At 43.2% G+C, this 24,715-nt stretch overlaps 1 protein-coding gene across 2 annotated transcripts in view; it reads left to right on the top strand.

The window, feature by feature from the left end:
- The window catches only part of Pdzrn3 (PDZ domain containing ring finger 3), a 226,564-nt gene that overhangs the window by 197,783 nt on the left and 4,066 nt on the right, over positions 1-24,715 (top strand). For both annotated transcript variants that reach the window (XM_005071214.4, XM_040737102.1), the window contains 5 exons: positions 8,563-8,810; positions 11,843-11,930; positions 21,567-21,665; positions 22,751-22,813; positions 24,365-24,466. In XM_005071214.4, coding sequence (XP_005071271.1) covers positions 8,563-8,810; positions 11,843-11,930; positions 21,567-21,665; positions 22,751-22,813; positions 24,365-24,466 — 600 coding nt within the window. The remainder of the gene's footprint in view (positions 1-8,562; positions 8,811-11,842; positions 11,931-21,566; positions 21,666-22,750; positions 22,814-24,364; positions 24,467-24,715) is intronic.

The raw sequence follows: 24,715 nt of genomic DNA, 5'->3' as shown, positions 1-24,715 counted from the left end.
CAAAATCACTGGTTGTTTGGGTTACCCTAAAATTTTGAGAAACAAATCCACAAGAACTAGGAAACTGGTTTACAGTAGCTCTTTGTTAGCTTTGATTTTTTCTTGGTATCCTTGGTATCACTGAAGAGTTGGGAAATATCATTATGCTGCTAAACATTTTTTAACACTTGCTCTACGGTTCTGCCTCTCTTTAGGATTGAAGGACTTCTAAACGTGTGGTGTTGCTCTTATTTTTCCCCTGTTTTAACAGATGACTGACATCACTTTTGTCCTAACTGCACCATTTTAATTGGTGTTCCATCAGAAGAGCTCATAAAACACCTGGAGGGTGTTTGTAGGGCACATGCACAGCGAGATTTGATGTGACAGCTCAGTAAGAAATGCATTGACAGGCAGTGTCAGAATCCCTTTGCTTTCAGCTTCTCTGCCATTGAGCAGGAAGGAGCTGGGGTGGGAGTGGATATCCAAAACTACTGCTTATTAAACATGGTGCCATTATGAAAATGATTCCTGGAAAAGGTCATGAAACTGGGCCCACTGGATCCCATGGCCAAGCCCAGGATCTGCACCAAGACACATACAAACAATGTCCTTTGCAAGGGTCTTTTTTACCCAAGCATCTTTAGATGGTGGTGGTGGTAGCCATGGTGGTTTAGCTTTTTATCTAGAGTCAACCTCTCCTCTCCCTATATCTCATACTTTTGGCTCAACACCTGAACTTCCCAGGGCTCAGGTCAGATGATAGCCTACCAGCCACGTGACTCGGTGGTTACAACATGTGTGGTACAAATCAACTATCAGCATTCACAAGCACCATAACACTTAGGAATTGCTTAGCTAACCTTTATTTCCTCATCCAAGACACGGGATTGTTAATACTGCCTATTTTTTGGTAGGCCTTACTATGAAGACATGTCTGTGACAGTCATCTTGGCTGTCAACTTACTTTAAGAAACACCTAGAGTACTAGGGAAGTACACGTTTGGGTATATGAATAAGAGTTGGTCCAGAGGAGATTAAGTGTTGGAGGAAAATCCACCCTGAATGTGGGTAGCACTATCCCTGAGCATTGAACTAAATAAAGAGGGAAAAGGGGAAAAGCTGTCTGAGCAATGGTCTTACCTAATCAGTGCTTTCTGACCCTCCCAGATGTGAAAAAGTAGTCTCCTGCTACCACAGCTTCTGATCTAAGGTCCCTGCCCTGGGACTGTACCTCACACTGTCACAATAAATCCCTTTATCATCAGTTGCTTTTTGTCAGTTTTGAAAACACCAATGAGAGAAGTAGCTGATCCAAGGATCAGATCATATATGTCAAGCATTTAGTCCTGTGTGTGGCACAGAACAGGCACTGGGGATGTGGGATCCAAAATGTTGGACCTCGGGTGCATCTCAGGACCTAAAACATGTATTTCCTTGGGATTCCTTGGGTTATTTGTTTGGAAGTTAGCTTTTCCTCACTTTTGCCAGGTGGAATGTTTAGCCCTGTCTACTAATAACTACTAAGCCCTGATCGCTACTTTATTGGTACACGGAGGGTTCCCTCTGCCAATTTTTCAAGTCATTGAAGACAATAGTTAATACTCATAGAGCAGTTGCTATGATCCTTAAGCAGTTTCTCTGCAGAGTCTAGCTAGTTCTGTCAACACTTAGTTAGTTGGGTCCTGCCATTAACCCACTTCACAGATAAGTACACTAAGACACGCTGATTTGAATACCCTGCTCAAGATGACCAAGCACATAAGTGGTACTGCCTTCTAATCAAGCACTCAGGCCACAGTGCAAAGTGAACTTGCCATTGATTTTAGTCCAATGATACTCCAGCTCTCATGCATCTTCCTGAGGACCCATGAGAGCCCTCCCTGACACTTAAATCATTGTGGTGACAAAAATGTAAAACACTACGCAATACTCTTTTAACATTGTCTAAAATTCCTCACATCAACAGTTCTGTGGATGGAGAAATGTTTCCAACAGAGTGAGTCTGTGTGTGTGCGTGTATGTGCGTGCGTGTGTGTGTGTGATGGAGGGAGGCTGGAAGAGAAGAGGGAAAAAGGAAGGGGAGAGGGAGGCAGGGGAATTGATTTTTTTTTTTTTTTTTTTGTGGCTTGAGGGTAGACTTTTTCTTTTAGGCAGCTCCAGAGGAAAACACCTAATGAACTAAAAGTTTGTGTAAGCTATTTCTGTAAACAGCAGAAGTTTACACCAGAAGGATGGAGAGTGGCAGGATGGAATACTTGCTGCAGGCTTCAGATATGGTGCTTGCACGGCCCTGCCTCTCCTCTTTCGGTGTGCCCACATGTGCTTTCTCAGTTAGATGCAAAGTCGATAATGCTGACTTTAAAAACAGCAAAACTCAGCTAATCTCAGTACTTGGAAGACTGGCTGGATGATCAAGATTTCCAGGCCATCTGGGGCAATGTAGCAAGACTTCCTCAAAAATCCAAAACTAGAGCGTTGGCAGGGCCCTTGCACAGTATGTGTAGGGCCTTGAATTGTTTTTTGTTTGTTTGTTTGGTTTTTTATTAGCACTAAATGCTTTTGAAGTTCATCAGTGTCTCTCTTGAACTTGGCCCAAAGTGAGACCCTTGCCAGCCCATAAGGGACATCCTGCTGGCGACCACAGCCTCCAGCCACTACCTGACTCACCTCCTAGCCAAGCTCAGTGCTGACTGCTCGGCCTCCACCCTGAAGCAGTAGTCCTGCAGAGCAGATGGTCTGGTGTTTTTATTTCCATTGGGAGCATTAGAGAACTGGCTTTCTTTAACTGAACAACCTCACCTTGTCACTGACAGTTCAGAACCGAGAAACAGGAGGAGCACTTGGCCAGAGCCTCCTCCTTATTCTTTTTCGGTACACCAGTTCCTTTCTACAGCACATTCTTAACCCCATAGCAAAGAGTACAGTGACACTGTGTTGATCTTATGAAGCAATGATCCTATATAACTTGAAGTTCACAGATGCTTCTCACTGGGCATCCTTTTGATCTATGGTAGAGCATCATTTAAGTATCAACCCAGACTGGAGGGAGATGGGGCTGTGGGCACGCCTTGTTCCAAGCGTCCAAAAGAAGTTGTTGGGCTGATTTAAATATCACCTCAGTAGTGTGAAACCATGTTCATTTTGAGCACTCATCAAACATGCTGAATTTAATGGACACGTTGAGGCCATATATAAAATGAGATTCTGTGGTAATGATATCAAGGCCAGATACTAAAGAGAGAAATGAGATACAGATCAAAATAGGACTGTTACTAGAGACGGAAGCATTATAAATATTTAAGGCATATTTTCAAGGATGTATCTGTGTGACTTTTAGTACCTATTATTTCAAAATACATCAATTTATTATTCAGTGGCTAGGCATCATATATTCTTATTTAAGAAAACTGTAAATAATTAAAATACACAGTAGCTACGTTGGGCACATGGAAGACTCCTGACAAAAAGAAAGTGCTCACTAGGGAAGGAGCTCAATGGCAGAGCACTTACTGAGCTGATCCCCAATATCACATAGGAATAAGGTCACCCAGGCCACAATCTCATTGGTGGAGGACAATGGAAAGAAATAAGAGGGGTGGGGTAGATAAGGAAACTTCTGAGTTTAGAAACTCCCAAGGACACTCTCTGAAGTGTCTGTTAGAATACAAGCTACCCATGTAGGTTCAAGTGTTACTACATAGGAACACAGATCTATGTAAGTGTAGTTTAGATGTGTGTCTGTGTGTGCATATCTGTGTCTGTGTGTGTATCTGTGTATGTCTGTGTCTGATTCTGTGTGTGTATGTATCTGTGTCTTTGATGGGAGTGCTGTTCACAGCAGCATGATCTTCAAACACCATTTGCTCATCAAGGCTCATATTTTTTTTTAACTGCCATAACACCTACATTTTAGAGAAGTCGCCTTCCCCTCCTTGAGCCCTGGAGCAGATCATAAATTTGAAATAAATTAAGACACACAGAAGTTCCCTGAATTAAACAAAAAAGATTTTTTTAATCCAGCCTAAGCCAGGACTTAACCTTTTCCTCTCTCACCATGTAGTTTATCATCAGCTCTTGATTCAATGGAATCAAAGTTTTAATTAGTTTGAAAACAGAGGTATGATATTTTATAAAATGGAATCAGTGCCCCTGTATTTAATTAAATGATCCCTATAAAAGTTGGGTTTTAGCCCAGGGCACAATTTATAGCAGCTCAGCTTTAAAACTATATTAGCATTTTACACCAGAGTCATTTCCATGTGTCACAGAAATAGAGGTGATTGTCATAGGCTTATCCCGAGAAACACAGTGACTCCCCATAAATATTTTCTAAGTTCAAGAGGGCAAGACATGTCTTTTGTTTGTATTACATTTCAGTTGCAGAAAATGTTGAAAGCTGCTTTAGCTCCTAGGTTTTGTTTTTAACTATTTATTCACTGTTTCTGTGTAGTAACGCAGGCACATGCTTGTCATGGCACAGGTGTGGAGAGGATAATATTCAGGCTTCGTTGTCACTTTCCACCTTGTTGAAGCAGGGTCTCCTTGCTGCTGTTGCTGCTATGCTCTATAATCCAGGCAAGCAATTCTCTTGTCTCTACCTCCCATCTTACCATGGGAGTCTTTGGATTACAGATGAATGACACCACGTGTGACTTTTTTAAAAAAATATGGATACTGGGGATCAAACTTGGGTCATGAGACTTGCACACCTAGCACTTTTATATGCTGAGCCATCTCTCTGGCCCACTCCTGGATTTTGAGATGACACTGTATGACAGCAATAGGCAGTGGTATTTCTTGTGACAGTCTATGTGTTGGGGAGGCAATCATCCCAAGTCTCTGGGACATATATAGTCTCCAGAGTCAAATCAAACTGTTCCTGAGTTGTCTGAGTCAAATGCCATCTGCCAAGCGCTCTTCTGGCCGTTTCTGAAGTAGTTCCCATGTACTGTTGTTTTACACTCCCTAAGAAACACTTCCAGTCAGACAGCCAAGAGACAAATAACCCCAGCCAATACTAGCTGATTGAGCAGATAACTAAAGATAGGTGGGTTGTCAGTGAACTTCAGCCGCAAATGAACTATCCACCCATTTTGTATTGTTGTCATGACCAACCACAGAAATGACAGCCTCAACTACCTCTTTCTAAGAGCAGTAGCTTTATCCAGGCTTCCTTGGAGCCAGGAAGGAATCCTTCTATGCTATCAGCATAACTCTTTCTTGTCACAGACCTTACGCTAAAGGACCTCTTTAAGGTTCCTTAGTGTCATGTCATATTTTCAGTGGTGCTGTTTGCCCCGACGAGACTCAGTGATTGGATTTTTTCCATAATTGTACCTCATTCCCCTGGGGGTGTGAGGGTGGGAGAACCAATCAGAGCCTTAGGTGAATAACTTAGGCATTTAATTTATAATAAAGATAAACTTTGCAATCAGCATTTCTTGTTCCAAAACATTCCATTTACTTGGTTTTAGAGCTGCATAAAGTGTTTTAAAGGCAATCTGCTCAATTGGGCGAGTTAATGATATTTAATTTGACTGGGCCAAACGTCACTTGGGTGTGCGTCCCATCCCTAATCGCAGCCATCATCAGCACCGTTGTGTGTAATGTAGATACCATGCTAATCCTGAGAATAAAGGTTGTCATTCTCGGTTGGCTGCCAGCATGCACCAGAGTCATCACCTCGCTAAGTCTCTCAGTGATGTGATTGCAGGATGGCAGTGTAATAAGTGTTATGTGCACGAGGTAATTCAAAACAAATTTGGCTGCAAAAATGAATCGTCTAGGATAGTAAACTCCCGCCTTGTCTCATCGTCTTTTAAAGGAATGTAATGATCCTGAAAATACCTTGTCAAGAAGCTTGTGTGGCAGGGGTCAAGTCCTCTGAAATTTATCTGATGCAGCCCCCACTCCTCACCCCTGAGAATCCCGAGCTGAAGCTTGAAAAGATTTCTGCATATATTGTTAGTTTAGGAACATAAGATGGGCAGGAAGCTGGAAGCCTTTCAGTAAATAAATCCCCCTTGAGGCAACCTCCCCAGTCTGGAGCCTGATGAATGTGGTTAGTGGATCATTTTCTCCTGGGAAAGGGACTATTGTGGTATTGGCTGACCTTCAGCACTGGTATATTGATACATTTTTACATCAGCATGTTACACTATTGTGTATATTATCTTAAACTTCATAATAATCCAAAGAAGCATCACATTGTAATTAAATCTTTCTTCAAATAGGAAATAGACCCCAAACTCTCAGCCAGGATCTCACCTCTGGCCTTACCCCCACAGTTATATCTCTGGTCACCTAGTCCCTAGATGTAAGAGAAGAAGTCACTGGGCTTTTGCAGTCATGAACTTGAACTATGTTTGGTGGGAAATCACATGGCACTAGACTACTGCACCCTTAGGCATAGGTGTCAGAAATCCCTTTCAGTGAAAGCCAGCCTTAAGCAGTAGTGACATTCTCATGTTTCATGGAAGGACATGCATTTCTCAGACACAACGCTAGACCACTCTCTATCTCTAGTAGAAGAGATGTGACTGATACCCCACAGTTAAATTCAGAAGGCCTCAACCCCCACCCAACGGGCTTTTAGTCATTGAGTCCATCCACACATGGGAGAACTCTTAGTTTAGACTGATCTGCACAGGTCCTTCATGCATTCCTTTTTGGGTGTCCTGTAAATGTTCATGTGGTGGTTCTAGCACAGGTTTATGGAATTTATGTAAGTAAAGCCTTCTCCACATTGTTCTATAGAAACAAGTGGATAAAGATATAGCCCTCAAGACATATGTCCACAAATGCTTTTTACATAGACAGACGACCACTCTAAGAAAGCATTGGAAAAATGGATACATCTACTTTTATAGTATATCCATGCATATTACACCTGTTATGTTGTTTTGGGCTATGGAAATTTAAAGTCCAAATCAAATAGCTTAAAATCTAGGCAATATATCACCAGAAAGGATAATTGTCCCCCATTTTTTTCTTCTCCATCATGGTCCATATATTAAATTGGCTTCACCAGTTAGTTCTCCATATGGTCCTAGGAGGCCTCCACATGTAGAATGGCTTGCCTAGAATCCAAGAAGGATTCCTTTAATCTTTATTAAAAACAAACCAACCTCAAGATTCCTTGCAGATTTCTCCTCCAAGCCTCAGGCCTCTCCATCATTAGACAGAAGATGGGCTAATGCTAGTCAGTCAGAACGTGCAGCTCAGGTCCCTCTGTGATGGCAAGAGCCCTGATCAAATGGGAAGGGAGATCAGTGTGAACTCCCTTAGCAGAAGAAGCACAGAGTAAGGGATGGCTGGCTGGCTAGCTGGCCATTCTTCCTGCTGCACTAGTCCTAAGATATGTGTGTGCATGAGAGAGAGACAGAGACAGAGATAGAGACAGAGAGAGAGAGAGAGAGAGAGAGAGAGAGAGAGAGAGAGAGAGAGAGAGAGAGAGAGAGAGATGAGTTTCCTGTTAAGAATTCCTTCTAAATACAAAATACAACTGGGAGACTCCTGCATTCTAAGCTCCCCCTCTTCCTACTCCTCTTAGCTGTGTATTTCTTTTTCCTCTCTAGCTTCATTCTTTTATAAATTATAGCATTACTGTGTTAAGAAAATCCCACGTTTACTCCCTCTGGTAAATGGTCTGGTGTTCATATGTAACTATAGTGCACAGACATCACATATTGTACAGATCTCATTCAAAATGAGTATAAGTCAGGGTAACTCCCAGGAGGAGTGTGCTCTAGCCAGAGGACATCAGCTGTGTTGTTCTGTCACTTTTCCCCTTGAGAGGGGGTCTCTCAAGGTTTCTTCTTGTGTTAGCTATGTGGAGCTAGTATTGATAATACCATTGAGAAAGCCTTCAACACTGTGTCTTAACTCACCCAGGAACCACCCATGGTTTCACATGTGGCATCCTGGGGGCAATGGAGAGAGAAGAGAGAGATAAACATAACTTTACCCTTTCAGCTCCCTAGAACAATGAGTTGATATTAGGCATTCAGTAAAGGGAATCACCAGGGCTATGGGAATAGCAACATGCTGTGCAAATTGAAAAATGAAGTAACTAAACTTTCAGCTAGGTCATTGGACCTCTGTCTTCATTTATAGTGTATCTACCTATAGCCTTTATCTGCTATCTGCTTGATATTTGCTGTGGACTTTTTAAGGAAAATGAAGACTTGACACAAACTGGAAAGACTACACACCATGAAAACAAAACAACATAATTAATTTCTAGTTAGTTATCATTCCCTGATGAAGTCTTGGAGCCCAAGGCAGCTATTTTCTTCCATGGGGAAGACTAGCAAATGATGAAACTGCATTAAAGACATTCTGGTTGGAGGCCAAGGCATCCTTGTTGTGTGCTTTATTATTTAATGCCAAATCTGTACACCTCCACTCTAGACTCTTTCCCCCACTAGCTATGCTTTGGAGAGAATTGAAGTTCTCTGACACCCCCCCCCAACAGTCTCCTTCCACTTTACTGTTTACATCCAGAAGCCCTCAAGACACTAACAGATCTCCCAGTCCCTGCTTTATGATAATCCTCCCATTCTAATTATGTCTCGATAGGTCAACGGCAAGGACTTGTCTCGAGCAACTCATGACCAGGCTGTGGAAGCTTTCAAGACAGCCAAGGAGCCCATTGTGGTACAGGTATTGAGGAGGACACCTCGAACAAAAATGTTCACACCTGCCTCAGAGTCACAGCTGGTAGACACAGGCACCCAAACCGACATCACCTTCGAGCACATCATGGCCCTGACAAAGATGTCTTCTCCCAGCCCACCTGTTCTGGATCCCTATCTGCTGCCTGAAGAGTAAGTATCCTGACCATGACTTGCTAACTTGCTAATTTGGCAAAGGACTCTGGGAAAATTGGTTTCCTCTTTTCCATGGGGGAAAGAAATGAATGCATCTTATAATTTTCCTCCAAGTTGCCTGTGTTTAACTTTATTGTTTATAGAGGCAATAAATCGAGTCCTGCTCAAAACTGCTCTGACATATTAATCACTTTATTATAACCCTGGAGCAGAGTTATTCAAATTATATTCTAAGAACAAAATTACTTACAACTGTTGTAAAAGTTGTGTCGGAATAAAATTTAATCACTGCAAAGGGTAATTTGAAGATTTTCTAGTTACCACTGGAGGGAATGTTGATATTCATTTTAAATAGACAACAAAGTAAGCTGTTGAGTATAGAAAGTACCCTGGAGGTTATGCACTTTGCTTCCTTGGGTCTTATTTCAAAACTGCATCCATGCACTAAACCCAGACCTAACCCCATATAAATAATTACTGCCATGTACCAATTGCATAGTAGCTATGATCAAATAGACCCCAGTAGTATCTTTATTCATGACTCTAACTTCTACAGAAATCATGAAGCAGTTCAGAGACTTCAAGTTACATAGACATGATACCCAGACTAATTTTTACTGTGGAGTGGAGTCATTTTACTTTATTACACTCAGTCTAATTTTTTCAATGCTGTATTAAGATACAGATGCAAGTCACACCTGTCTCATAGGATTGTTTGAAGGATTAAATGAAAACAGTGTGTGCCCAGTCATCTGATAAGTCTTCAATTAAATGGTGGCAATGACTGTTAATTCAAGAACAAGTCAATAGTGAGAAAACTACCAATATCACTGGCTTAAATATGCCCAGATAAATTTAGCTTTTTCCCAGGTAACCATGTGATCTGAGGGCACTGGTTTGTAGGTGACACAAGGTGCCCTGTCTTTTCCCATCTCAGCTCCATCTGGGTTCAGGTAATTACCTGGATGCATTATTTCAGAGGCATTTTCTGCTCTTGCAGAGAAGCCTCTAAGCCATACCTGTTGGATTTCTGTTAGTCATCCAACAGCTGGAGTACCCACACATCTCCTGTGGTTCCGTCAAATCCCAGACAAAGGCTTGCCTTTCATCTCATGGGTTTAGTGGTTAGCTGTCATCTACAACCCGGGCTAATTCCCCTGTTGACAAGAGTGAATTCTGGTGCAGCTGACAGCATGAAAAGGGAGAAGACAGGACCTTCATGTAATACTCACCATTCACACAGTGTGCAAGCTTGCAAAGAACTGTCACCTCCCTTATTTGCCTATAGAGACGGGGTACCATAGACCTGCTCAGTGCTCCCTTACTTACTGCAGAGAATGGGCACTCTAGACTGATGACCTGCTTAGTGCTCCCTTATTTACCTACAGAGCAGTGGTTCTCAACCTTCCTAATGCTGTGACCCTTTAATATAGTTCCTCGTGTTGTGGTGACCTCCAACCATAAAATTATTTCATTGCTATTTCATAACTGTAATTTTTCTACTGTTATGATTCATAATGTAAATGTCTGATTGCAGGATATCTAATATGTGACCCCAAAGAGGTCACAACCCAAAGGTTAAAAGCCACTGCTATAGACACTGGTGCTGTAGACTGTGGACCTGCTCAGAATAAGGCAGTGGCACTGGTGGGAAGGCAGGGTACTGGATCTCACCATGACACTGAGGTGTCCCAGCTGAGCCTGGAAAGCATCTGGCCCTTTCCCAGAGCGTGGCCTTAAAACCAGTTACTCGACACTACAGACCAGACCTGCTTGTGTTATTGATGGTGAACTGTCAGAGTGACAGGCTTTTTAGAAGCCAAACCCCCAATTTCCTCTTAAGTCTAACTGACATGACATGACTTATCCCCTTGAGGGAACTTGAGAAATGTCACAAAGACCAGAGGTCAGGCCATAGAAAGACTGCATGTTGGGGTTGAGCAGGGAGTATTAGGTTGATGACTGAAAGCCCAGAACTTCCAACAGGATCCTTAGGTCTAAAAGCGCCTTAAGTGCAAGTAGTGTATATTTGCCTGATTGGTCTGGAAACAGAAAGACTGCCCTTCCACCCGTGTCTGATCTATTGTTTCAAAACTAAGTGGCTGGGAGGGACTGTCAGAGGCCCCTTAATTGCTACCTGACCTGTAAAACTGTGGAGCTTTGGGTCCCCAGCCAAGGGCAATTGGAGGCAGGAGCTTTTTATCTGCATCTGGCATGCGACTCAAAGCTCCTCCAAATGTGTTTTAATTCCCATTGCTGCCATTTCTGGAGGGGCCTAATCCTCCACTTCTAGGAGATGCCAGGCTCAAATTATGTTTTACATGGGTTTTCCTAAAAAAAAAAAAAGAGTGTTCTTGGCTTTCAGAGAGGATAAAGGATATATATACACACACTTACACAGGTACCCTTGAGTACTGATGTCTACAAGGAGGTGTACATCACACACATATGCACACAGCTTTGTGGCAAATACATTTCTCACTGGGAAACCAATGCAAAAAAATTATCCCAGCAAATGGCTTAGCGGTTTCCATCATGGCATTTGAAATTGGTCACAGAGACCAGCACACATCTGAGTGTTGCTCCCATTTGAGACACAGTGACAATGAACATAGACCTGTCTTCTGTCTAGAGACAAGCTGCATGTACTCAGGATGAATCTACGAAGGTGGCCTAGGGTGGGGAGACTCTGGAAACAAGTTCTATACCATCCTCAACCTGCTACTTCCCTCTTTGCAGAGGAAGCAAAGCTTCACCAAAGTAATGGATTCCTTGGTTGTTTGTTTTGAGGGTTGAGTACTTTTGTGGATCTGATGGAGGCAACACACTCTCCCCAGAAATATGGTCCTGTCTGTGTGAGCTTACATATTTTTTCAAGCACAGAGGTAACAACACTGGGATGGAGGGTTAAGAGCTACATTCAAAGGGAAAGGGACCTGGAAGGGATTCTGCACTGACAATGCATGGGGACACGAAAACAGGTAATTATCCAAGAATCAGGGTCTTGACAACCTTCTGTCTCTCTGCAGGCACCCCTCATCCCATGAATACTATGATCCGAATGACTACATGGGAGACATCCATCAGGACATGGACAGAGAAGAGTTGGAGCTAGAGGTAGGAACCACAGCTGTTTCTTGTTCTTAGGGAATCTCCATTGGGCTCATAAAATGCTAGAGTTCTCTACAAGCATAAATGTGGCTTATGGGTGATAATGAAATTATCAAAATCTGAACCTCTTAGTAATCCCACCTCCTTGAAAGGCACAGCTTAGCTTCTTCCTCCTTCCATTAACTCAAGACAGAGTCTAACAGTCAGAGCTCCAATGCAGACTCTCAAAAGGAGGTCCTAGGTGCTAGAAAGATGGCTCAGTGGTAAAGTGCTTGCTGTACAAGTATGGGTACATGGGTTTGGATCCCTGGCACCTACATAAAGGCTAGGTATGGTGACGTGTCTGTAGCTCTAAAACTGGAAGGAGCAGGGACATGTAGATCCTGGAGGCTTACTGCTCAGGCAGCTTAGCTGGGTCAGTGAGCTCAGAGTTCAGCAAAGAAACTTTCTCAAAATATGAAGTGGAAAACAACAGAAGGCATGTGATATATGTGGCCCCACATGCACATGCACACACTGGAAGTATTGTAAGCCTCTTTGCCTTGCTATTGTTCACATGATCACCACTTTTTAAACTCCTTTTATTTTTTGAGATTATAATATAATCACATCATCTTCCCTATGCTACTTCTCCTCTCTGTCTTTCAAATGGCCTCTTTTTTCATTAATTGTTGTTACATGTTGTGTGTGTGTGTGTGTGTGTGTGTGTGTGTTCCTAAATACATAAATACAACCTGATGGATATGTATAATGTTACTTGTATGTGTGTTTTTGAGACTGACCCTTGGAATTGGATAACCAACCAGTATGTTCTCTACTGAGGAAGGCTGTTTCTCCAACTCTCTGCATTCCTTACTTGCCTGTAGCTGTTGTGTAGGGTTGAGGCCTTGTGTTCTTTCCTTCATCTACCTTATCATGTCCTTTGTCATTGTCCTTGTTCAGTTCATTTTCTAGCAGTCGTATTGGTGAGACTGTATGGGTTAAGCTTCTGAAATTGCTAAGAAACTTAGTCACGCAACAAACTCCTGTTTCTGTGGCTCTTACAATCTTTCCATCCCACCTTCCACAATAATCCTTTGTAAGTGTTAGGTAAATGCATTGTAAATGCATCCATTGGGACCAAGCTATACAACTCTGCATTCTCATTAGTTATGGTTTCTCTGATGGGCTCTGTCTGTTGCAAAGAGGAGTTTCCTTGATTAGGAGTAAGAACTACACTTATCTATTGGTATAAGGACAAATATTTGGAATAGAGTGAGGGATTGGGCTGGTTGAGTAACATGGCAGTTGTAGGTTCTCCTCAAAGATCTGTGACTCCACTGAGTAATTAGCTAGGTTTCCAGTGCTGGGCATAATTTCTCTTTTGTTGAATGAGCATTAAATTCAATTAAAGAGGTGTTGGTTATAGGAAGGTATGCCTGCCACTACTGCACCCTTAGGCTTATCAAGTTATCAAGCCATGGTTGTTGGATCACCACTTTTTACTCAAGGATAATACTCTACTCAACAGTAGGGTGATAAATGGGATGACTTGATGTAGCCAACTCCCAACAAAAAAGGAGCTGCTCCCAGATGTCATTACTTTACATTTCCTAAAGCACTCTTGACAGGGTCACAAAATCCAACAGCTTTCCCAGGTGTCATAGTGGCCAAAGAGTCTAGATGTCCTACAATGTCACATTGTCCTATGTTGAGTTTGAAAATACTTAGCAGATGCCAAATACCCAAATGAGCTCTACATCTCACTTTAAATTCTGTCATGTGGTTCTTTACACTTTGGGGAAAGCATTGTGTCAAATCTCGGTGTGTTTTTTTTAATTCAGAGCTTACATGAAAATTAATTTTGGAGAGCAGGGTCAGGAGAGCAGGTGATACTGTGAGGTAAGCCCTTTGGCCTCATGTGAAAGTCAGCCAGAGGAAACCCATCCATTTACATTTGAGCTACTCTGCTGGCCCACTGCTGTGTAATCCAGGCTGCCCTGATGAAGAACACACACTGTTTAGCATCAGTGGCATGTTTCACAGTAGAAGCAGCTTGATAGCCTAGAACAGCTGTATCCTTCTTACATCCTTGAGAGCTACCTGATTCCCACTACAGAACAGGGTGAGGGTCAATAAAAGTGTAGAATCAGCCAAAACAAAGACTGCTCACTGCCAGCTAGGCATGGACATGTCTTAGTATTTGTCCCTAAAAGCATGAGTTGGCATTTTGTAACTTAAAGCAACGAATGGCTCTTTCAGGACACTTGAATACATACATCCTCTTCCAAAAGAGGGCTCAGTGATCAAATACTTTAAGGGAAAGCCAAGCTGGACAAAACTAAGCAGATTTCATAGAGGATGTTAAGATCTTGAGTGTTGGATTAGCATGATAAATACACCAGGAGAGAAGAGGGCAGACCTCTCTGGTGAACAGTGGATCTGTTAACATTTACTCTTCAGCCTGGAGTTCTCTAGATACCATAGAAGGAACAGTAGCCTTCCAGAAGAGTCCATTATCCATGGAATGACACTGCTGTGTGATGGTCATTATAAGAGGAAGAAGGAGAAGTCTTCTTCAGGTTGCCAAGTATCTCAGAAGCTAGATTTAGGAAGTAGCATAAATACTGTGGCTTGGGGGTATTTAGTTAAAGTTGGCTTCATGCCAGTGGGTTTCTTTGTCCCTTTGAGAGCAATAGGCTCTTTCCAGAAACACAGACTTGCCTATAATATCTTGCCCCTGGTTTCATATTCACAGCTCACTGAGACACCACAGTGCCTGCCCAATTTGAACCTCTCTTCCTTATGACATTTGCCCATTGCTAGTTATCACCAGAGCTATAATTTGCTTTTAATTTCTCTTCAAATCAGTTAAACTAAGGTAATTCCTGTACCACTGCCTCAAGCAGAATGTCAACATCAACTGTCACAGAAAAAAGTTGATATAATTCAGTGCACCAAATAAATATAAGAAAGACATGTTATTAAACCCTTGTGTTTACTATGGGTGCCTTCCAAGGACTGGGAGCCAACACTCGCTGTGGCTGTCTGTCTTTTCTCAGAGGACTGGGTAGATAAACAGTGTGAACCTGCCCCAGACTGACTTTCTACCTAAAATATGCAACTTTCTCAACATCAACAACCTGAGAGCCTCTTGAGTGCTCTAGAAACTCAAGGACCAGTAGCCCTGCTTCCTCTTGGTTTTAGAGTCTTGGACTCAAAACTACAAGAAAGTCTGCAATTTCATAAGTGTGTCTCAGTCCACAGACCACACAGAAAGGTTGTGATCTAGAGGTCATGGGTTCAGGTAACTAAGCCCAAGCTTCCACAGTTCCTTTTTCTCACAAGTCACACCAACAAGGTCTGGGTTCTGGCTTGTCATTTACTGTGGCACCAGCATGTGTTGCCAAGTCACTAATATCATTCATATTGTCCTACACAGTAAAGTTATCAAAGGCTAGAAATGGATGAGCCCATCTCCAAGACATGTGACAGGAAAAAGAGACTCTTTCCAAGGGGAAAAGGGGTAAAGACAACGAGTCCCCATCATTGGAATATTCAGTTAAACTAGCAGGCATGTATTTATCAGTCCTTGCTTTCTTTAGTTCTTATCTATTATTTGTGTGTGTGTGTGTGTGTGTGTGTGTTTAATATATGTGAATTTGCAGGTACCACACCATACATGTAGAAGCCAGAGGACAACTACATGGAATCACTTCTCTCCTTCGCCTTGATGTGGTTGGAGGATAAAGTTCAGGTCTACAGGCTTGCAGAGCAAGCAGCTTTACCAGCTAAGCAATCTGACTAACTCTCGGAGTCCAGCTAGCTTGGTATTTTGATGCTAGGAGAGTTTTCCATTGTGCTCATTTTGAAGTCTGTTCTTGGGTTTTTCTGAGCATCTTGTTATATATAGTCTACCATTTGCCACTTAGAAATGCATAGACAGGCAGTGATCATTATGCTTGGCTGAAGGAGCCTATAGACCATCAGGACCCTTGAACGTTAGCTTAGCATCCCTGAAAATCCAGCAATGAACACGCCCATCTGTAGTTCCTCTGAGTGGTGGTGACCACTATGTCCTGCATGCAGGTTCACAGCAGGTGAGAAGGCTGTTCCACCTGTGGTCTTTCACTCACGGTAGGTTTCATCACTTAAGCACTATCTCATATAGTGTACCTTTCGCTTTTAGGAAAGCAGCTGACCTGATTCATCAAAGAGTGACAGCAGCAGTGAAGGGAAAGCCACAGGGCCACAGTTGGATAGGGATTCTGTGTGCTGGAGGCTCGGTCTCCAGATTGGCCATGTGAAGAGCCAGCAAACCTTTAAGGGGCTGGGCCTGGTGGGTGGTAATAAAGTCATGGGGGCTTTGCCTTTAAAGAGATTAAAGACTGCCTCATAGGATGCAGTGTTACAAAGTAGAGTCACCCAGTAGACTTGGTCTCTTGCTTCATACTCTATCATGTGTTCTCTCCATCTCAAACATGATTGTGCCATGGTGCCCTCTGCTATGCTGTGGTAGAGCCAAGCAGATGCTAGCAGCATGTTTTTGTGCCTCCCAAGCCATAAGATATTTCTAAGACCTGTTCTGAATAAAGTTCCTAGTGCCAGGTGTTCTCTTACAGCAGCATAAGAGAAACATTCAGGGTCTTACTGAGGTTCCCTGTAGGGAATCTCCATTACAGAACAATGACTGGACCTCTAGTCTGCAGCCAGGGTGCATCTGTAGAAGGGTACCAAGACAAGTTTACTTGTCAGTGTAATAGGAACAATGCACAACTCCCTGCTAAGATCTGAATTGACTACAGCAGACCTAGCTTTTAGAAAGATACCCAAACACCATCTCTGCTCCTCATAGGACTTCTTACACCTGCTGGCAGTGTCTCTGCTAGGCCCCCACCTGTCTTGTTCCAGATGCTGGATCTGATTTCAGGGAGATCAGGTTTGTCTTCAAGTAGAAAGCACATTCTTAATGTAATGCTCATCACCCAAGTTGAACGAGATAAAAGAACAACCTACCCATGCCTGTTGTGTGTGAGAAAAATATATACAAGTGTGTTGGGATGTTATCAAAGCCAATGCAGAGGGGAAAACAGATGTTCTTTCTTTTAAAGTACACAAAATGATCATATTTAGCTAAGTGTCAAATCCCTGTTATTGTGAAATTGCTTAGCGTTAAAGGGCTTATTCCCAAGTATACCCCAGAGCTGAGCAGCCGAATAATTACCCCTGAATTTTCAGGTACTGAACACCTGCTCCAGGTCTTCCTGCAGGCAATTAAAAAGGAAAATAGATGTCTGATGAAGCCTTTTTTTTCATACTCTATTGTTTTAATTTCCCCCGTGATTCTGCAGTGGCGTCCTACCCAGCCTGGGATGCTGCTGTCACCTGTATTGTTTTCATGATGTCCTTATGAGACCAGGAAGGAAAGGCCAGCTACAGTTTTGATGTGTGTGCGGGGAGGGGATGTCTGAATGATTCTGATTTCTCAGAATAACAGAAGTACACCAGACAGGAATTGGGATGGTCCTGGAGGTACCCTGAGAGACTGTAGCCAATCTAGAAATTCATTGTTAAAGCTGTGAAGTAAAAGGCGAACCTGTCATGCCCTGTTCTGGATGATTTGGCCTCCTCTTGACTTTCCAAGTATCACAAGGATCTTCTAGATGCTTTGTATGTATAGCCAAACCAGGACCTTATGTATCAGAGTTCAGTCTTGCCTAGCATCACACCCCTGAGAGAAGTTTTCTGGATTATACTATAGTGCAACAGCACCATCGTCTGCCTCTTTTCTGATGACCCCACCAGAGTACAAGCTCCATGAGAGAGTGGGCTCTTCTGTTGCTCACTCCCAGATGGTGTCTGAAATAGTCTACATCCAGTATTTTTGGCACTTGAATATTCACTGAAGGGAGAAATAAATATTTCGGTGTAAGGTCTTAAGTAAAACTGTGATCTTGTTAGAAACATTGCTGCATCCCATGAAATACCATGAATACATGTAGAAACATTTTGGAAAACTGGCAGGCATCCTGGTCCAGTAAAGTGAGGAATTTTGAAGAAGTGACTGGGCTTCTCAGAGGGTAATAAACCATTTGAGTTGGGTTTAGGGTGTCTTCCAATTTAATTTGCTGGGGCTGAAAAAAAGACCTTGAATCATGAGGGCGGTGCGGCCCTCTTAATACCGTTAATTGGAATACCATGTAAGCTTCATCTGAAATGTCAGACTCAGCCACTCATTTTTATCAAATAGTCCATCTAGACCAGTATGCAACAGGATACCAGGGATGGGGCTGGGGTAATCCAGCTAATGCTAATGCATTATTCATACCTGTTTGATTAATGGTCTTCTTTGAAATCCTATCTTCATCATCACAACAGCTATGTATGGATACCCTCCGTGCCTTCAGCTATGAGTCCTACGAGGGTAGGCTGCCTCAGAAGCAGAAATAAATATTGAAAACTGACCAATTTCCCAGTAACTTTGAGAAATTTTCACTTTCACTGAGTCTCATTCAAGAAGAGTAAAGTGGCTGAAAAGTTTGTCCAAGAGAACTCAGCATGTTTGTTGGTGGCCAAGCTTATGTTTTCATTAGATCTTTCTTCTGCCTTAAAATCTCAAGCTCATTCAATTTTATCAAGAACATGCACGCCTCCATAGCAAGGCTGGATGCTGCTAACATTGTATAATTCACTGTTTAGCTATGAATGTCTTTCTATCATTATCAAGTCAAGGTAAAACATGAATCTATGCAGATCCAAAGACAGTGGGAATCTTTTACTTCCTGTCCTCAAGATCATCAAAAACCTGTTAAGGTCACTCTAGCTAAGCCACAGCCACTTCTCTAGAAAGGAGATCCATCATGGAGAAAGAATGGTTGCGGTTAAACTGCTTTTGTCTAGAGTTTCTAAGAATGTCGCGATAAAGTGAGGAACTATTATAGCCCAAGCCATGATACTTAGCACCAAAGCCAAGCATGTTCCCAAATCTCTATAACCACCTTTTTTTTTTAAAGGAGGGTTCCAGCAGTAATGTGAAATAAAATCTTTTAGCTTAATACTTCTCTAATTATGTCAATTAAAGCATTGGTCCAAAAGTAAAGAGGTGCTTTTCTGAGTAGGTATTATCAAAATCATGTGCCAAAGACTTGATATTGACGTATTTGGTGCCAGGATAGATGAAGCAAATCCTCTTCTGTGTAGTAGAGGACCTACTATCCCCTTTCTTATGAGTCCTTTTTTCTACCCAGAAACTCCTAATCCACTACACAGTTCCTTTCTATGGTATGATTTCCAAACATCTTCCTGGTCTCATGCCACTCAGAGCATGTGTCACACAGTCATGCCTCACTGAGATAAAAGATCCCAAGAGCAAGCTTGGCTGCCTCGTTGTTGGTCTGTGACTGCCTCACTGTTGCTGGTCTGTGATTGACCAATGCAGGAGTATTTAACTCACACTGAACAGCTGGCCTACACCACCTTCAGTTCAACATCCATACCTTTGGTTATCAGGAAATGTCATAGAACTTTCTACATACTTCCCTCAACTTCTGTGAGTTCTTTATTGTGATCACAAAGCATGTTCAAGGGGCATAAAGCACACCAGGGCTGAGGATCGTCACCAGTTTAAGAGACTGCCATCTTGGAAGTCATACAGATTAGCCTGTTCCCTCACACTGAATTCTACTGGAAGTGGAATTTCAATACTGGTTATCTCTCTCATTTGTCTCCCTCCAGTCTTCTCTATGGTCTTGCTTTCTGCCCAAACTGTTCCAGGACCATGGGTCCTGCAAGTAAAAGCCCAAAGCTCAGTGGCAGCATTTGATCTGCACCTGTCCAGGAAGACCTGAGCTGCTAATCATGAAATTTCACTGATTCAGAATGTCCACTCTGGAATGTCCAAGAAAAGCTGTCCCATTGGCACAGTCCCAGTCAGAATACAACCCAGTGAGGATCCCTGGGAGGTATTTGAAACCTACAAGTGTGATGTACCACTTGTGGGGTAAAAACTAGTATTTCCAAAGGATCTGGAGATTACCTTCATGATTAAATACACCCCTTACAACCAGCCTGACTAGCATACTCACAGACGAGGAAGGAAATTTCCATCTAATGCAACTAAAGTATCAGAAAGTAAGAGTTTCATTTAGTGAGAATTTACCATACTGTTAGAGCTATCATTAGGCAGTCATTGACTTAATTAACATATCAGTGATCAGAAAATAAACTAACAGCATCTTATTAAGGAGGGCTGCTGCTCTGCACAAACAGCCTGTTGTAACCACTGGTTACTTGTTGTGACCCAAACACAATTATTAAACTGTCATTCACTGCGGGTCAGGCCCAGAGCTGGGAGCACTGTGTGTGCCTCATCTCCCTGCCCTGCATGTGCTGGTGAGCAAATAAAAGCCCAGGCAAATCAACAAGCCTATGACGAAGCTTCTAGATGCAGGTAGACCAGGGGCTTGCATGTATGCCTACCTTCATACTCCCTTTCTGTAAGACAGATGAGCCCGTGAAAAGTCCATCGGAGCAGGGCACCTGTTCTGGCCCAGCCCCACACCCACCAAACTGACCCACAGCTTGCTTCTTTCTTCCCCATTTATGAGGCTTTGACCACACTGGGCCCAAGGTCTTTATGTCCCCTGTTCTGCTTTGAAGGTATCAGCGGTGTGGGACACTTTGTCTTTCATGAGGGAAAGCTGTCTCTGCAAAGACTACTATGCCCTTCTCACATCCCAGGAAGGACCTCTAGAGATGCCACTGTGGCTCTGACAGAGTAGCCTGAAGACCCCATCTTAGAGATCTTCCCCCACTCGTGGTTACCCAGCAAAAACTGTGAAAAATCAGACCAAAGAGTTGGCTGGGTAACTTAATAGCAGGTGGTCTCTCAAACTGACCTGCACAAACCCCACACGAGTCACTGGGAGACGGAGTGGCAAGGTGAGTAAGCTTGTAAACACTGGCAGGGAACCTGAAGCACCCTCCCAGAACCCCCAAGATTTTCAAAGTTCTGACTGCATTCCAAAGTGCAGACTAATTGGCACAAACAACAACATTGCCTGTCATCCTGTGTCCCTGTGTTGGGTTCAGTTTGCTTTTTATCTTATTTAATTTGCAGTAACAGTGGATGAGGCTAATTTTCGACTGTAAATATCACAGCTGTTGTAGAAGGCATTAATTGCACACTATCACGTTACTTGGATCAATTTATGCGTAATCTGTTTGCAAGTTCTACGCCTGTGCATATTAAGGGGCGCAGCATGAGATAATCTAACCGAACATGCTGGAAACATTTGTACCAAAGTGGCTGGAGCATTCGGGGTGTGGAAATATTATTGTTTGTGGCAGACATTGAAAGAATGTTTTTTAAAAGCCCTACCCCTGAGGTCTTGACGCTGACTGAAATATGGGTAATTTTTCTTGGGGAGGATCAATAAAATAACTATTTTCAAAATGACTTTATATTGACTGAGAGGTCAGAAATGCCCAGGGCATTGATCCCATGTCCATAATCACTTTTTGTTCACTAAGTTAACTGGCTCTACACAGTTGAATGCAAAGAAATCCAGTTCATCATTTAAACCAAATATTTTCAAAGCATTTGACATGCTCCCAGCTCTCCTTGCCTTCTGGAGTCTCACAGAGAAGGTTTTCTTTGTCTAGGAAGTGGGCCTCTACAGGATGAACAGCCAGGACAAGCTGGGCCTCACCGTGTGCTACCGGACGGATGATGAAGATGACATTGGGATCTATATAAGTGAGGTATGAAAACTAAGTAAGGTTTGAAAATCAGCCTCTCAAAGCCCAAAGGGTCTGGTTTTTCTTTTCTTTGTATTTGTTCACACACCCTAGACCTAGCTCCTCAAGAGTATCTTTGGAAAGATAAAGAACACATGCCCCCTTCATCACACTCCATGGAGTCGCATCTTTACGCAGAGGTTAAGTTCTAATGTTGGCACATAAGGCAAAATTACCCTTGAGAAGCCGCAAACCAACCATAAAATGGAGTCGTTTACATGGTCTGTGTGCTTACCCCCGAGGGAAGAGCTCCAGTGCAATGGTAGACAGAATGGCTTGTATATTTTAAAGCCTCTCCCCGCTCCCTTTCATAGTATACACAGTTGAGTTCATATCAAACATAACTTATTGTGAACTTATCACAGTACATAGATGAAAGATGCAGTGATCTTTCTAGAAGACACAGAGTACAGAAATTGATTTTGATATGAATACTTTCCTATGCATGCTTCCTTTCTTGCAGTTGCAGAAACCCAATTTCCTAAAGGAATCAAATCTGTCTCTATGGGCTGAGCCAAGTGCCATATCTGCTATAGACTTCACAGTCAATTCATTGGATAAGCACCATCTACCAAGCTTTTCATGTCACATCAGCATGTTTTAGGGCACCCCTGCCATCTTCAGTCCCACTTGCCCCAATTACACATTTCACTTTTAAAGCTATCTTCCAAAATTTACTAACAAAGATTTGGTATAAAACCATCAAAGTAGGACTGCCAGACAGCATACCTGAGGGTTCCCCTTCACCTATTCCGTGTCACTGACTTGTTTCTAGTTACTCTGTGTCCAGCAAGAGGAACCTTTGTCACTTCACCAGTTCAGGTCTGCAGCTTTGAGCCCAGTCCCCTATCACAGCACTGCCAGGCAGGGTTCTGAGAGGCCCTGGAAAGGGCATGGAACAGATTAGTCTGTTTCTCCCTGTGCACAGTACTGAGTCCCATGTGTAAACCTGTGTAACACAGGAAGGCAGGGATGAGTGTGACAGTATGTTAAAGATGGCCTTTGGAAAGTGCCTGTGCTCGTGCTGAGGTGTCTGCTGTGTGTTTCAGATTGACCCTAACAGCATCGCAGCCAAGGATGGACGCATCCGTGAAGGAGATCGCATCATCCAGGTAGGTTCCCTAACCGCTGATGCATATATTCAGCCAACAAGTGAGTTCCAGGAGTAGCCTGAGGTTGGAAATGCAGGAGAGGTTAAGGACAGGAATCAGGAATTCAGCTGTGCTGTGAGACCAACCCTGTTTGATTTGTGAATGAGACTAATTAGCCAATCTCATGCAAAGGGTGAGGTGAAGCCAGACCCAAATGTCCCATATTTTGGACCAAATACCTCTGAGAAGTGTAAAATTTTGGAATTCAGTGTTTACCTGTCCTGTGAACTCAGTTCACAGGGTGACATCTACCTTGAATCCTGTTCCAAGTAGTGAAAATAAGGCTGCTTACTTCTTTCTTCCAATTATAATATTTTTGGGGGACAGGCAGGGCGTAGAAGGGGAGTGTTCATGTGCCAGGTTGGTTTCACACTCACTATGTAAAGATGATCCCAAACTTCTGATCCTCCGGCCTCTACCTCTTGCATGCCTCATTTAGCGTGGTGCTGAGGACGGGATGCAGGGCCTCATTCACGCTGCGCAAACATTCTGTCCTCCGCGATACATATCCGGGCCCTCGGCTGTTTGTAGGGTCACAGAGCCTTGGCTTTACGGTGTCCCACAGGCTTCGCTTTCTACCTCTTCCCATTTTTAGCTCCGTGTCTCTAGTGTCCTCGTTCATGTGTCTCATTTCATGTGCCACTGTGTACAATTGTGGCTTCCTGCCCCACACTGTGTCCTGTGTCTCCAGCCTTTAGCCAGACGTTGGCAGCTGAGTTTCCCTAGGAAAGAGGCCCAAGCCCCTCAACACACACTGTTGTCGCTACAGTTTTCTCTGAACCATTACAATTGAAAACAGGAAATGGAAGTATTTAGGGGTGCCCCCCCAGAGAAAGACCGGCCTGGGGTGCAGACATACCCGTCCCAGTGATCACTGTGTAATCAAACTGGATAATGACAACCAGTAGTGTCTCTGCTTTGCCACCTCTTGGTTCTTTGACATAAAGTGGCGAAGTCAGATGAAGGGAACAGTTTCCAGGTCAGTGGGACCCGATGTGGTTCCCTGGAGGAATACCAGCCCAGGAACAAAAATTTGTAGAACTCAAAGTTGCTGAGACCTGCAGGCAAACAACCTGGCACTGAGTCGTCAGTGTGAAGGTGAAGGGGCCATTCCCACTTGACTCTCATCTAGCCTGATAACTAGGCGCATGCAGTCTGTGTATATACACCCAATCCCCTCTTCTCTCTGCTCCTCATGATCCCAGCATCCATCCTGTTCCTTTTATCCCATTACAAATAGGAAATGTCTGTTTTATATTTACTTATCCTCCTGCCCAAGTATGATCTATCCAGGGCTCAGATGTATCCTGGGCAGCAGGGGTTTTCTGGATCATCCTGGTCCTCCACATCATGGCTGCCTCCGGCTAGGCAACGCCTTTCTTTCTTAAAATCAGCATTCTTTAAAAGCTAAATGGAATTTCCATTTTATGACTGGAAGAGGTGGTGCCTGCGGTTCTGTGCCATCCAATCATGTCCCTTTCTACCTGTCCCCACCTGTCCTTGTGCTTTTAGATTAATGGGATAGAGGTGCAGAACCGTGAAGAGGCGGTGGCTCTTCTAACCAGTGAAGAAAACAAGAACTTTTCATTGCTGATTGCAAGGCCTGAACTCCAGGTAAGCCAATGTCCTATGAATTAAATAGGTGGATTTCTATAGTCCAAACTGAACTCCCAGACCTTGCAGAGCAATGCCAGAGTATCACAGCTGAGCTTGCTACCTGGAAGGTCGTTGAGCTTGCTGTGATTTGGGATCCATTCAAAGGTTTAACCACCTTGCTGGGCTCCATCACAGTTTGACTAATGAAGGAGTCAGAGCAGGATTTACAGATGCCCCTTGCAGCCTGGAGCTAAGTCCCACTGATTA

Source organism: Mesocricetus auratus, unplaced genomic scaffold (assembly GCF_017639785.1).
Source record: "Mesocricetus auratus isolate SY011 unplaced genomic scaffold, BCM_Maur_2.0 Super-Scaffold_100676, whole genome shotgun sequence".
NCBI classification, from domain to species: Eukaryota; Metazoa; Chordata; class Mammalia; order Rodentia; family Cricetidae; genus Mesocricetus; species Mesocricetus auratus.
This window is presented reverse-complemented; position numbering and strand designations above follow the sequence as displayed.